This window comes from Lagenorhynchus albirostris, chromosome 11 (assembly GCF_949774975.1).
Source record: "Lagenorhynchus albirostris chromosome 11, mLagAlb1.1, whole genome shotgun sequence".
Taxonomy (NCBI): domain Eukaryota; kingdom Metazoa; phylum Chordata; class Mammalia; order Artiodactyla; family Delphinidae; genus Lagenorhynchus; species Lagenorhynchus albirostris.
Window position 1 is genome coordinate 17,718,099 of NC_083105.1, and position 15,797 is coordinate 17,733,895.

The 15,797-nt window shown below is 47.8% G+C and overlaps 1 protein-coding gene across 4 annotated transcripts in view; it reads right to left on the reverse strand.

Annotated features, from left to right (window-relative positions):
- CHST11 (carbohydrate sulfotransferase 11) overlaps nucleotides 1–15,797 on the reverse strand; it is a 285,984-nt gene that overhangs the window by 149,804 nt on the left and 120,383 nt on the right. For all 4 annotated transcript variants that reach the window (XM_060164728.1, XM_060164727.1, XM_060164729.1 and 1 more), the window contains one exon: nucleotides 1,617–1,702. In XM_060164728.1, coding sequence (XP_060020711.1) covers nucleotides 1,617–1,702 — 86 coding nt within the window. The remainder of the gene's footprint in view (nucleotides 1–1,616; nucleotides 1,703–15,797) is intronic.

Here is a 15,797-nt window from a genome sequence, read left to right on the forward strand (position 1 = left end):
ACACCCACATGCTGCCCATAAAATTTCCTCAGGAAAGAAGGAGCACTTCAGTGGTTTGGTTTTGACGCAGAAAATGATCTGAGAACAGAGGATGTCAACTAAAAGAGAGGGGTGCTTCGCATCTCAATAGCATGTGTTGTTTTCAACATGGCTTACCAGAAATTCTCTTCCCTAAGACCAGTGTGTGAACAGGCTGGGAGACTAGCCTGTCATAATCAGATATTTGGGCACAAAACAAAACCCAAATACAAAATAACCAACAGGGAACTATACTCGATATCTTGTAATAATCTATAATGGAAGAGAATGTTAAAAAAAGAATATATATATATATATATGTATAACTGAATCACTATACGGTATTCCTCAAACTAACACAACATTGTAAATCAACTATACTTCAATAAAAATTTAAAAAAAAACAAAACCAAAACAAAATACAAATTCCCTCCTGCGTCACCAGAGAACCCAGTAAAGGAGGCCTCAGGCAATCTGAGTTTGCAATTACCTGGCGAATCTGGCCCCATCACACTGAGCTCCAAATCACACTGAGCTCCAAAGTGGTGGGCGGATAGGGGAGTGAACTAACATGGTTAGGCCACCCATTCTGCACAAATTCAGGAGTCCATTTTTCCAGACGGGAGTACGGGTGAAAGACAGGATAGAGATGTGGAATCAGAAAGTTCTCAGGCTCATCCCTTTGCAAGACTTCTGGGAATTCATCACTTTGGGGGAACCAAGCAGTTTCTTCCTCTAACAAGCACCTTGGTCCCCAGAAATACTAAATCAAGAATTTGATACAAAATAAAGTTCAAGGATTACAGCCAAAGCAGTACATTTTCCCCCCTTTCTCCCCAGCTGTCAAAGTCAGCTAATGGGCCACTAGCTGTTCATTCACCAGTTCTTGGCATCACAAGCTAATTCATATTCCCGCAAAAGGACCAGCCTTGGAGTCTCCACGTCGTGGAGACCGACACACACCAACAAGGCCATCACCGTGGCAACCAGGCTTCCTCCCTTTGCTCCTAGCTTTCCATGGAGGGCACTTTACCTTGGTTGGAGCTTATTTTGCTCAGAGAGGAACTCTTTTCATAATCAAGTCCAACTTACTGTGACGGTCACTTAAGCAAAAAGTCTCCCCACCCAAGGGAGTCCTGTCAAACTGACGCAGTGAGGTGCAACTCTTGGGGACATCGTTGGGCTCTAATAACCAGATATGGGAGCTGGGTGTTGAGTTCACCCCCATGTGAGCCTTCTTTGGGGGTGCCACGGGGGAGACTGCACAGCCTGGCAGGCTCTGCAACTTCAGAGTCCCCTTCCTGGCACCTGCAACTGTCTGGCTCTCAGGGATCCCAAACCTGGGCAGGTCTGAAAGCTCTGCCCCGTGCTCTACCAAGCTGTCCCTCTCACTAAATACCTCTCACTAGAATTTCAGAGCCATTCTAGAGCAAGAGGGTAACCAAGAAAGCAACCACTGAAGGGAAACTGCCAGGCAGTGGAGGGAAGTTTCAAATCCCCAAAGACCAGAATTTGGGCGTTTTTCAATCCCTCTCCGCCCCCCAAAAAATTGACACATGGAGACCAAGCTGAGAAGCAAGGACGTTTCCAGGGCTTACCTGGGTCGGGTTGTAGAGTTCCTGCAGGGGGCTTCGGGACCCCTTCCGGCAGCAGATGTCCACACCGAAGGGGCTCCTCCGCATGACTGAGGAGAGAGAGTGAAGGCTCATCAGAAATAAGCAACAAACGTTTGCTGTCTGACCAAGAAAAGGGCACAGAGGAGGGAAGAAGAAACAGTTGGGGAAGGAAGAGAGAGAACAGGCTTCCGGCTGGGCTGACCCTTTGCCTGGTGCCATGGGGGCCCATGGGTCTTCCCTGGCCTTCAGGCTTGTCCACACCCAGAAGGACATAAATAATGCTGAAAATTCTGCCCAGCAAATCCTTCAGAAAACAAGACAGGCACCTAAAACCCTGAACTTTTGCAGATGACATTGTAACTGCTGTCCCAAGACAGCGAGTTCTACCAACGCCAGACTTGGTGATATTTTTAAAATTCGGCAGCCTTCTCCCTCCACAATCAGTTAGGAGCTCTTATTCCTCCTGGCTCCCGAGCCCCTGCGGGAGCCCTCTTTCGGGGTGTCAAGGGGGAGAACGGCGCAGGGCCTTCCCCAGGCGGGCTCTTCCCACTGGGTGAGTCAGAGGGCCAGCCTCCCCAAAGCCTCTTGTACATTACATTATTGTTAATGACAATATCAGCTTGAGGCAGAAAGGATGAGGGTTTATGGTTCTGGATGAGATTTAGGGTTTATGGTTCTCATTGTAAGGATGAGCACTTACAATGAATAAAAGAGGAGGAATTAAGTGAACTTCTCAAAAACCCAACAGCTTTGAGGATACTAAGAACTGTTTTTCAAAGGAAAAAAGATTCTTTTTTCATTCTTCTTGTTCACAAAACCCCCTCACTTGTGAAGCCCCTTGCACAGAGTTTAATAGTCACCCTCCCGACAATTATTTGTTGAAGGGAGGGAGGGAGGGAGAAGGTGGAGGGAGGGAGAAGGTGGGGGGAGGGATGAATTAACGAAGGAACAAGTGCTTCCTTCTCATACAGGAGGCTGTTTTCCTGTGGAATGACATTGTAGAGGCAGGGGGCGAACAAGGAAAGCAGATCTTTTCACAGGCCTAAAGAATTCCCCCAGTGTAGTGGCAGTAGGCAGGACACTCCTGAGCAGACAGCCTGGGTTTGGATCCTGGCTCTACCTCACACCTGCTGTGTGACCTTAAGCAAGATACCTAACCTTTCTGTGCCTGTTTCTTCCTCTGTAAAACGGGGGTGAGAAGAGGACCTCACTCCCTGCGTTGGTTGTGAGGATTAAATGAGTTACTACTATATGCAGAATGCTTAAGCCAGGGGCTGGCCAAAAAGTGTCTGTTACAAATTTCTGAAGCTATTGGAGATCATCAACTAGGTCTGCACAGAATTTATGACAAAAAGCGCTTGCCTCCTGGGAGGGAAGGTGGAAACTTCTTTATTCTCGAATCATCGAGGGAGCTGATGAGAAGTTACCAGACCTCAAGCCAGGCTTCGGGAGTCTTACAGGAAAGCCAGGCAGACGGGGAGGGCTGGCCGGAGGGGGATAACTCAGGCCCCTCTGCTCAGAAGCCAACCTGAGGTCAGAATAGCGAAGAGAGCCATCTCCACAAGCAGCCGATTCCTCTGGAAGGTCTCCAGGAGAACTGACTCCTTCTCATGCAATTCCCCCTTGACTTGTCACTTTGAGCCCCATGGAAACCCTGAGAATAAATCATCAATTCCAAGAAACTTGAAGCTGTTTTCTCTCACTTCCTTTACCTCCTAGAGCAGGGTCAGCCAACCTTTTCCATAAAGGGCAAGAGAGTATTTGGCTTTGCACCACACAGTATATGGAAACTTCTCAACTCAGCTGGGGCAGGGCAGAAGCAGCTCCAGACGACACACAAACGAACGGGCGGGATGAGGTGCCAATAGAGCTCCACTTCTGGCCCTGAAACCTGAAGTCTATGTAATTCTTATGTGTCAGGAAATCTTCTCTGGATTTTTTTCTTTTCCCAATCATTTCACAAAAAGAGGCGGTGGGTTGGATGTGCCCCTGGGCAGTCATTTGCTGACCCCTGCCCTGGGGTAGGCAGTACAAGCCCCAAACACACCCAACGTGCCCTGTAGCCCTCTCTGGGGAGGAGGGGATCCTGTGGGCAAATGTCTACACATAAAAGCCATTAGAATCTGAGTAAGTGGTCCAGGAAGACACTGGTTCTTTGTTCTTCCACGGGTGTCTCCACAAGAGGGGAAAAAGCCACCTTGTGTTTTTCTTTAATTTATTACTTCACTTTTCATTTCCACCCAAAACGAGGTAAACTGTTAATTGCACGCAGGTTGCCCTCAGCGCACAAGGACACAGCAACACTTCAGGGGAGACAAAACAGCCGTAAAACTTGTAAAATTATGCCCACGCAGTGCAAGATTAAACTGTCCCCATAGAGGCAGACCGTCTCCCCAAGACCTATGGCTATGAGACCGCCACGGAGAAAACCCCACCACAGAACCCATTAAAACTCAGCTTTTATGGGGGGCAGTATTATTTAATTGGTTTCTTTTTCTACTACAAGGCCTTTAACATGGTTTGACCGTGTGGGCCCTTTCCCAAGGCCGGCCGGCCTTGGGGCCTCCTGCAGGCCTAGCCTGTAACTTCAGTGGGGGCCCCACCAACCAGCTCTGGCGCCCCAGGCCACAAAAGCCAGGTCCTTAGGTGCTTTTCATGGGGATGATAACAATCCCACCATTTCCGGAGTACGCCTCGTGTGCCGGGCACTTCGCTCAGCATAATCCTTCGCACAGCAGAGGAAGTACCTGTATTTTCCAGATAACCTCTCTGAGCCTCCCTTAACCTCAGGAACTTGACCAAGGTCAAGGCCATGCAGGGAGAAAGTTGCCAAGCTGAGACTCCAACCTGATGACTGAGCTCTTTCATACCCAAATGATAGCAATGAGGACCTACTTGCTAAGGCCTGGGAGGCAAAGGAAGGGCCAGCAATCACGCACATGGGTTTATTTATCCCATGTGCCTAATGCATCAGAGGAGGGCGAGGGACCACCACACGCAGAGGGTGGCAGCTAACATCTGGAGGGCACCCACAGTGCACCAAGCAGAGCACATGTTTCATCCACATAACAACCCTATGGGGTGGGCCCACTACTGTCCCCACTTTACAGATGGGAACACTGCGGCACAGTAAGGTTAGGGAACTCGCCCAGGTCTCGTGACTAGGAAGAGGTGAAGACAGGATTCTGACATAGGCAGCCCATGCTCTCGGCTGCTACGCTGGACCAACGGCAGGTGTCAAGTCCACCATCTCAACAGTTTCCTCCTGGCCCCAGACCTGGTTGGCGGACTGCTTCTAGGACAGGTGATTTAAAATGTAACCCAGTGTTACACGAGTCATCAAAATGATGTGATGGGACAGCCAAACTACTAACAGTTAATGCCCGTATTCATTTCCTTACTGAAATTTTTATTAAGTACCTAGGATATGCCAGACATTAAGTAAGTAAACCGTCTCCCTCTCATCTGTGTCGTTTCCCTGATGCCTGGCACACAGTAGGTACTCAAAGAGGTTCACGAATGATCTAGGATTTAAGGCTTCCTTTACACTCACCAGATTGTTTCCTGCTGTGGAAAAAGGAAACTGCCAGTAGCAACAGGCTGCTGTTATTTTTTTCCTTTGAAAATGAAAGGTCTGATGATCAAAAGCCCCAAGAAAGGAGAGTCCCTGAGGACACTGAACGGTGGCCTTCCGCTGCCCACCTGCCGCCACAAGTTTTATTTAGCTACAGCACTTGCTTTCTCCTTTCTAAACTCAAATCAATGAAATGCGAGACCATTTTATAAGACTCTAATTGGTTCAATTCACAGTATGATGTCTTGGACCCAGAAACAGTGGGGTATATGCAGATCTTCCTCGACTTAGGATGGGATTATGTCTCAATAAACCCAGCGTAAGTTCAAAGTATCGTTACGCTGAAAATGCATTTAACACACCTAACCTACCAAACAGCATGGCTTAGCCTAGTGTACTTAAAACATGCTCAGAACACTTACATTAAAATGCATTTAATACACCTAACCTACCAAACAGCATGGTTTAGCCTAGCGTACTTAAAACATGCTCAGAACACTCACATTAGCCTACAGCTGGGCAAAATCATCTAACACAAAGCCTATTTTGTTTTTTTTTTTCCCAATACGTGGGCCTCTCACTGTTGTGGAGCACAGGCTCCGGACGCGCGGGCTCAGCGGCCATGGCTCACGGGCCCAGCCGCTCCGCGGCATGTGGGATCTTCCCGGACCAGGGCACGAACCCGCGTCCCCTGCATCGGCAGGCGGACTCTCAACCACTGCGCCACCAGGCAAGCCCCACAAAGCTTATTTTATAATCAAGTGTTGAATATCTCATGTAATTTATTGAATACGGTACTGAAAGTGAAAAACGGAGCGGCTGTCTGGGTGCAGAATGGCTATGAGCGTATCGGTTGTTTATCCTGGTGATCGCGTGCTCACCAGGATCTGTGGGTCCCCACAGCTCCCCAGCATCACCAGAGAGGATCAGATCACATATCCTAACCTGGGGAAAAGATCAAAATTCCAAATTCAAAGTACAGTTTCCACTGAATATGTATCGATTTCACACCATCGTAAAGTTAAAAAATCGTAGGTCAAATCATTGTACGTCAGGACCCGTCACTTTTCCAACATACATGAATGAAACTAAAATTAAAAGCAAGCCACCCAAGTCTGCCGCTTCATGCTATGACGAAGAGAACGTTCTTAAGTGGACGCTCCACTCTCAGTCAGCTGAGAACAGGTGATAGAAGGTTACCGAGTGACAAAGGAGGGAAGCCCGTCTCATTCCCTGAGTGGTTCCCTGTGACCCTGCCTGTGCAGTTAATTTGGGTCTAAAGACATAAAACTAAAATGCTGTGGGATCCGGGGTGGAAACTTGCTTTTGATGCATTGGAACTCTCAGCTGGATTACAGTCCTTCAATTCACAGAAGAAACTCAAGAGAGCTGAAACACTTGCCAAGGTCCCCAAAGCAGCCAGCGGCAGAACCTGGGCTGGAACTCAGGTCTTATAAAATACAGCAATAGTTAATAATAATAATCATGAGAACTAGCATTTATCGAGAATTTACCAAGTACCTGATGCCTGACTTGAGGCTAAGCCTTTTCTTTACGTTGCTTCATTTAATTCTCATCAAAACGCTGTTAGTTAGAAATACTGAATAATAGGATTTATTCCCATTTCACTGTTGAGGAAACAGAGGCTCAGAGACATTAAGTAACTTGCCCAAGATCACACAGCCAGCAAATGGCAGAGCAGGTAGCAAATTCAAACCTAGGTTGTTTCTGGAACCGGAGGTCTTCATCACCTTATCATGCTATCGCTAAAGGCAGGCAAAGATGCATTTACACTTAGAGCTCCCACCACAAAAATCAATGCTCTCACTTCCCTCAACATTCGAGGCGAGGGACTTCTGTACTGAATCACCCAAGTTCAGATAGGTCTGCACTCCTCCCGCTGGCCAAACAGCCCTAACACTCAGCAGACTCCGGACACTTTTCAAATCCCCTCATTTGCTAACAGCCTGGGCATGCTTCCTCTGTCACTGCACGCTCTGAGCGCACAGCAGTGATGCAATTACAGAGGTGTTTTCTCCCAATGCACCAATTCGTGCTGGTGCCCTGGTCCAGTACGGTCCAGCCCGTCTGTCAAAAGGACGTTCGAATGCGGCAGAGTCTGAGTCAATCTCATCAAATCAGGAGAAGGGCAAGCGATACCCGACTCCCTGAGAGGGAGCCCCTTCCGACAGGACGGGCCATGCCGCTTTCAGCGGTGGGACCCACAGCTCGCCCTGAAAGGCCCTACATCACAGCTCTCCCCCATCCGCTTCAGACGCCACTGTGCTGAAGGCGCACGGGGATGAGATGGTCACCCAGCAGCACCCTGTGGAATGAGAAGGTTCAGTAGGGGGAGTCCACCGGAACCGGATTCAAGTTCTAGGTGAGTCTTGGGACACTGGCTTAATGTCCTCATCTCTGAAACTCAAGGTTAAAATGCAGCAATCATGCCTAAATCTTAGGGTGGTTGTGGGAATTAAATGAAAATGTAAAATTACCTGGGACCTGGCACCCAGAACCATCCACGGGAAAAGTCAGAGGCCTGATGCCCCAGCTCTGCCACCACACGAAGCGTCTCCCCGGGCCTCAGATTTCTCCTTGGTCAGGTGACGAGGTCAAACCAGAAGATGTCTGAGTCCCTTCTGACTCAAAGTTCCTAATTTCTAAGCACAGGACAGCAGGAGGTCTCCCTGGAGAACCACAGGTTAAAAAAGCCCTAGCTTCCCTGGTGGTGCAGTGGTTGAGAATCTGCCTGCCAACGCAGGGGACACGGGTTCAAGCCCCAGTCCGGGAGGATCCCACATGCAGCGGAGCAACTGGGCCCGTAAGCCATGGCCACTGAGCCTGCACGTCTGGAGCCTTTGCTCTGCAATGGGAGAGGCCGCGACAGTGAGTGGCCCGTGCACCGCGATGAAGAGTGGCCCCCGCTCGCTGCAACTAGAGAAAGCCCTCGCACAGAAACAAAGACCCAACACAGCCCCAAAAAGTAAATGAATAAATGGGCTTCCCTGGTGGCGCAGTGGTTGAGAGTCCGCCTGCCGACACAGGGGACGCGGGTTCGTGCCCCGGTCCGGGAGGATCTCACATGCCGCGGAGCGGCTGGGCCCATGAGCCATGGCCACTGAGCCTGCGCGTCCGGAGCCTGTGCTCCGCAATGGGAGAGGCCACAGCAGTGAGAGGCCCGCGTACCGCAAAAAAAAAAAAAAAAAAAAAAAAAAGGCAGTCCTGAATATTGATCCGGTGTTCTCCAGCTAACCAGGACCTTCAGGTGTTTTATAGACACTCAGCACACTTGTGTTCACAGGTGACTTTTCAGGAGCCCCAAACACTGAGGTGGGAGCCGGGTTCAGCCTAAGCTGCCATTAATACCTGATTAATAAACTTCAATTTTCCAACTTCCTATTCCTTCCTTCTCACAGTCCCTCCAACAGGGACATCCCAGAGCCATTCAAAAACATCTCCAGATCTGCTTCTCCTTACTGGAGACCCTACAAGCAGCTAGAATAATGAGGGATCTGGGGTTTTGACTTGGGACTAATCTGAACCCTTACTATACCTAATTCCCATGTCAATCTCCCCTCCTACTTACTGTAAGCTCCTCAAAGCTCCTGATGTCTAACCTGTGGCTGTAGAACTAAAATGAATTAAACTTTGCAGAGATGAAGGTCAAGGGTAAAATCTAAGAATTAGGTGAACGCGCTTGGTAATAACACAAGAAGAGAAAGAGCACAGCTGCATCTAAAAGCCAGGAGATTTGCTACATAGAAACCCTCCACTAAGGGACTCTGACACTCGGCTTTGAAGAATATACTGTATACACTGCAACACTTACCTGCCAGGAGAAGAACTCGGCTATCACATACACTCACCAAAATCCATGGCAATCAAACCACCCCCTTTTAGATGATCCTGGCCCTTCTGTGAAAACGTGCCCAGAGCAGAGGGTTGTGCCGACTTCCAAAAGCACAAGGTCCCCGCCCAAGTGCAGCCAGCTGCCGACCAGATAGGTTAGTGCAGACAGAGGCACATCTAGGACAAGCAGGGTCTTTAGAGACCGGCTGGTCCAATGACTCCCACACCAGTGAAGGGCCTGGGTATGTACAGCTGGGGAGAAGCACCCTCGGAATTGGTTCTGACCGAACAACAGACATGGCAGGAAGCAAAGCTCAGTGATGACCTTTCTGGCCAGTACGGTTTGTGGTCCGCCTACTGAGAGAGCATGCAAGAGTTGAAGGAGAGAAAAGGGGGGAGGATGGGGTGAATCCAGCGGAGCCCTCCTCACCCCAGCCCCATTTCACAGGTGAGGCAATGGACACAGGGGCATAAGGGACTCACTCCAGGCCCCATGGCTCATTAGAGGCAGAGGTATGGCTAGAACAAGGGTCTCGGGACTCCTGTTTCTCGTCCCTTTCACCTTTTGAACCCAGTTTACATGTGATGCTCTGATATTTTCTATTCTCTTCTATTTTTCTTTAATATTAGTACAACTCATTAAAGTGATTTTTTTTTTCTTTCAGTACGCAGGCCTCTCACTGCTGTGGCCTCTCCCGCTGCGGAGCACAGGCTCCAGACGCGCAGGCTCAGTGGCCATGGCTCACGGGCCCAGCCGCTCCACGGCATGTGGCATCTTCCCGGACCGGGGCACGAACCCGTGTCCCCTGCATCGGCAGGCGGACTCTCAACCACTGCACCACCAGGGAAGCCCTCATTAAAGTGATTTTACAACCTACCAATGGGTTGTGAGACATGGTTTAAAACTCCCCAACTTAGACATCTTGAAAGAATCAGGCCGGGGATAAGAGTGCTCGTTTAGGTTCAGCTTGGGGTTGCTGAACGCAATAAACACTGATAAGGAGAACTCATGACTTCCACCCCTAAAACGTCCCCCTCCCCGATGTTCCCCACTGCGGTAAACACCACCACTATGCACCCAGCTGGGCAGACTCAACAGCCAGGAGTCATTCTTAATTCCTGTGCCTTACCTGCCATCACCCCCTCCCCCCATCAGCTCCTCTTGGTCCCAAACACCTGGTCCGAGCCATCATCACCGCCCCTGGGGCTAGGACGAAGTCCTCTCAACTGGCCTCCCTACCCTATTCCCTATCAACGGCCAGAATAACCTTCTCAAAATATAAACCCGTTCACAACATCCTCTCTGCTCCGAAGTCTCCCCACCATCTTAGAACAAAATCCAGAGTCCTTTCTATGGCCCAGGAGGCCCACGTGACCCACCTGCCCGCTTATCACCTCTCCTCTAGCAACCACCATTCTAGTGTACCTCCTGTCTTTATGAGTTTGACTCCTCCAGGGACTTCACGTAAGTGGAATCAAACAGTATTTGTCCTTTATGTGTCTGGCTTATGTCACTTAGCATAATGTCTTCAAGGTTCATCCACGGTGTAGCATGTCAGAATCTCCCTCTAAGGCTGAATGAAACTCCACTGTATGTATATCCACATTTCTGTTTATCTATTCATCCACTGATGAACACCTGGGTGGCCTCTACCTTTTGGCTGCTGTGAATAACGCCGCTATGAACGTGGAGGTGCAAATATCTGGTTGAGTCCCTGCTGGGGTTTTGCTTTCTAAGCTGTCTCACCAGGACATGGAGCGTGAACCTGAGATGGGCCAAGAGGCTGCTGGGTGAGTGCCTTGACTGGTGGCCTATGAGTGGGCGCTGTGAGGATGCTAGGTGGTCACAGGAGCGTGGCTCGCTGGGCGTGACCTCAGAACTGTGGCCTTGGAGCGAGGCACCACGGTCTGCAGTCAGCTGTCACTTTCACTGGGTCTTACAGCAGTGAGCCCAGTGGGTGGGCAGGGAATCAGAATGGAATGAAGCCACCAGATGGGGTCTGGTCTTCCGTGGGGAGACATTTGAATTAGGCAGTAAGTGACTTGAGTCTGGGTCATGGGTTACAAGAGCCCCCCACTCAGAGGCAGAGCTCAGCTCCCCAGCCAGGGGTCGGCTCACAAAGACGCTTCCAGCCACGGAGGCAGTAACCCCAACAATTGCAGGAGGTGACCCCAAAATTGTTTGAGACATCAAAACTGCTTCCTTAAAAACCCAGCATGATTTCAAATTAAGTACCAAAAAAGTCCAAAACAGGCAAATATAAAGACACAGAAAGTAGGCTAGTGGTTGTCTAAGGCTGGGGGTAGGGAGGCAAGGAACAGTAAATAGATGCGAAAGTTCTTTTTAGGGTGATGGAAACATTCTAAAATTAGATTGTGGTGATGGTTGTAGAACTCTGCAAACATACTAAAATTCAGTGACTTCTACACTTAGAGTAAGTGAAGTTTATATGTAAATTATATCTCAATATGGCTATTATTTTAAATAAGTACAGAAATGTTTAAGAAGAAAACCCATAAGATTAATATTTTTAAGATTTTGACCTACTCAAGTAGGAGGAGTTACCCTGCCTTACCAATAAGAAGCATTTAATTGAACAATTTATTTGACTTGAGATTTTAAGTTGAAATCTTCTACGTTTACATATAATATTGGAGCATTTAAGAAACAATGTCATTGAGGCATTAGATTTATATTATTTAAGTATTTGTTTGTTAATCAGAACGTCTGAAGTACTCAAAAAGGACATTAAGTATATGAGATTTTAAGTGCAATCTAAAACGTTAAAAGAAGGTGAAGTTTGTTCAAGGGTCAATGATTAATCAAAGGCTACCCTAAATGTAACTTAAAATTTACTAGATGGGCTTCCCTGGTGGCGCAGTGGTTGAGAGTCCGCCTGCTGATGCAGGGGACACGGGTTCGTGCCCCGGTCCGGGAAGAGCCCACGTGCCGCAGAGCGGCTAGGCCTGTGAGCCATGGCCGCTGAGCCTGTGCGTCTGGAGCCTGTGCTCTGCAACGGGAGAGGCCACAACAGTGAGAGGCCCGCATACCGCAAAAAAAAAAAAAAAAATTTACTAGATTTATGAGTCGCAGAGTAAGATTCTTAACTTAAAGCCTAGCTTGCTAGATTTATAACTTAAAGTTCTTTAAAAGCTTCTTTTGTACACAACCGTCACACTCAGTGACATGAAAACGCTCACATTAACAGAGGATTAACAGGAATTGGCACCTTCGGGCTGGTATCAGGGTGGAGACACTGAGCATCTCAGGTAAAGGAGAAGCAGCCCCCAACCCAAACCTCATCACAAATTCCTGAAAACCCCTACAGCGGTGGATGAATTTTACTGTTGAGAAACCTAAGAGCCTGTGGAAAAACACAGTCCAAGGAATTAAATTGGCAGTTAACCTAGGAAAGCCCTTATAAATTACCTTTTACGGCCACCTAAATAAAACGAGAGACAGCACGGCAGTCCACATCGTATTAATTACGTTCTACACACCTGGAAGGAATAATTAATGGGCATGGTACAGTTAATTGTCATTTACCTTTCCTTGCTTGCTGGAGAATTTCTACACTCTCCCCTGCAGTTTTCTTGGAATGCTTATAAATTTATTTTGCAGTGATGCAGATGATATGCCAAAATACTTTCTTCCCTGGGGCTGGTGCTCCAAGTCTGACTTTACGACTGGAGACACTTATGTCTGCCTCTGGGCTTCCCCCACAGGTTCAGAGACACGGTGTAATGAATCACTCGACTGCTTGAGAAGGTAAATATTCTAGGTAACCTTTCCTTAAGCTACTGAAGCATGGCAGGGCATTAACCCCAAACCTACTCCTTAAAGAGATTCCCACAAAGCTAGCTGGCTCCGGGCAGGATCACTTCACGCTGATGCAGCCAGGCTGTGCCGGGCACCCCCATCTCTTGCACACGGTTCCTCCACTCGCTCCCGGCTCACAGCCTCTTCAAAGGCCCAAGGGGACTGTCGCCCATCCTGTGTCTCTCTCAGGGCCATCTGGTCAAAACTTGCTCCTACCTGGGCTCCTGCTTTCTTTCCCTTTTCTCCACCCTGTCCATAGTGTCATAGATTGAATACTATCCCCCTCAATTCATGTCCCCTCAGAACCTCAGAATGGAATCTTATTTAGAAATATGGTCTTTGCAGATGTTATTAAATTAAGAGAGGTTGTCCTGGATTAGACTGGGTCCTAAATCCAATGACTGGTCCTTATAAGAAGGGAGGACACAGACAGACGCACACAGCGGTACTTTTGTTATGGCAGCTCTAGGAAACGAATACACGTGGGTTCATGTCCTGTGTGACCCTGACAAGATAATCTCTTGGCCTCAGTTACTCCATCTGTGAAATGGGGATAATGATATGCCTACTTAGTAGGGATGTTTTGAGCACTAAATAAATTCTTCCATGTCAAGTGTTTGGAACAGCACCTGGTCTGAGATAAGTCCTCAATAAGCTACAATTAGCTAACCATCCCTGACGTCCAGTACCTTCTTTTTCTATCTCCCAAAAGAGCACCTCAAAATCCTCTTCTATTCCAACCCAAAATCTAACTGTTGCACACACGATATACACATATTAATCTGTGGACACTAGGTTATTTCATGGATGGGAGAGGAACTCTCGTCACAGTTGGCGACATACGATGGAGGTCTAACCATTCTGCTCCCAATGCGCGTAAGGCAGGTTCAGGATGCTGAAGCGGGGGTGGTGAACAGACAGCGTGCATGCCTTTTCTCCAGAAGCACAAGACAGCTAGAGATTGTCTCCCACAATGAAAGACACAGTCACAGTAATAAAGAGCTGGAGCCTTCCAAGGCAGCCAGCCACCCATCTATGCAAACCCACATTTTCATTTCCATATGTCTAGATGAGTTAAAGATGAAAATTATCTTTTTAATTGTTCACTTGTATTATTTTCTTCTGATATGTTTCTGGCACAAGACGCCAGCAGAGAGAACGCTGATTTTACAAACACCCCCATAGGCGCTGCATCACTGGAACTGCGAAGATGTTTACCGCCTTCAACTCCAGCAATTTCCCTCTTGGGAAATTACACCAAGGGAACAATTCAACAGAAGCTAACGGGTTTATGCACAAAGATGTTTACCATAGTATTTCCCTTCTGATGGGAAAAACCTGTAAACACTCTAAGATGTCCAAGATCAGAGGAATCATTTCATAAGTCATGGTTCACGTAGGTACATCATTAACAAATCACAGTATATTCACTACTCAAAAAATGATACTGTTATTAAAAGTGATAATGTGAAGATATGGAAAAGAGGTTGAAATGAAAGCAGCAGAATTCATAACATTATGAGGATAAGGATCTCGGCTAGGTGAATGCACACACATATAAAAATGAAAACAATGGTCAGGGTGCCTCGTGCCTTTCTTCCATGTTGTATATACCATTTATCACACTTAAAAATGATGGCTTTGATATAATACTAGGTCCAGATCAGCTCTCAGTGTTAACGGTGCTACTGGAAAGCCAGAGACATTCTAAACAAAAAGCTAGAATTTTCCCAAAGACGACACCAAATTATCTGCAGCCACTGCTGTGGACAGTCTTCCGCAACAGGTCTTTGAAAACTGAGAGCACTTAAGTTTTGCATGTCTCAGGGCCATAAGTTGCTGAAGTGTAATTTATGTTGCCACCACCAAGCAGTGGAGGGATGAGGCAGGTGCAGGAGAGTGCAGGGGAGGCTCAGGATGGGGGCAGAAAAGGCACATGTGGCCTTTGGGGGAAGCTAGACTGTGCTTCAAATATTATTCTTCTTGAAATATGGTCAGAGAGAAAAGACCACTGCAGCTGTATCCTATTACACACGCCCACACTTCCCATCTCCCTCCCTCCCTCCCTCTTAGGGAATCCAAGATGTAAGGCTGAACCTCACTCCACAGTCCCTCCGAAGACATGCAATGGGATGGGAATGAACCCAAGGAGGGGCAAGAAAGGACCTGAGTGACCGTAGCGATTTTCCCCAGGAAAATATTTCCCATTTTGAGACTTTTTTTTTTCAAACAACAAAAAAAGCTTTCTGGCAATATGGAGAGACTGAGTCCCATCTTTTCTCCGAAAAGTAAGGAAGTCATGCACAAGACCCTCACTGGCATGATAAGCAGGAAGGCCTGCCTCCTTGGGGTGCAGCACACACATACAGGCTGCGTTTAGATATGAAAATTCCTTCAAAGTCAGCCAGGCAGGCTCTATTTGCGCAGGCAAATTAAAAAGCTGTAAAACAATAATGAGGTGTTTGCAAATGATTCCAGCTACAAGGGGATGTGAGAGCCACTTGCTTGTCTATATATATGAGACATGGCCAGGTGTGTCAGAAAGGGTTCTGGTTCAGGGCTTGTGACCAACTACTATCCGGTGACCCAGGGAGAAGGGGGACAGGAACAAGCTGAACATATTTTGAGTTCCTATTATACACCATGCCGAACGCCAGGGACTTTAGTAAACGTTATTTAACCTTCCCTTCCTCACTCCCATCCTGAAACGTAAGTGTTATCATTCCCATTTTACAGACGAGGAAGCAAGTGCAGAGAGGTATCTGCAAAGGGTCACACAGCCGGTAACTCACAGATTCTCTAGACTAATATAGCAGGTAACGTTTATTATCTGAATGTTATCAACAGAGATCTACCTGATGTAGGAGAGGGGGAGGAGCAGAGCAGACATGAAACACACCGAAAGCAGCATTTCACA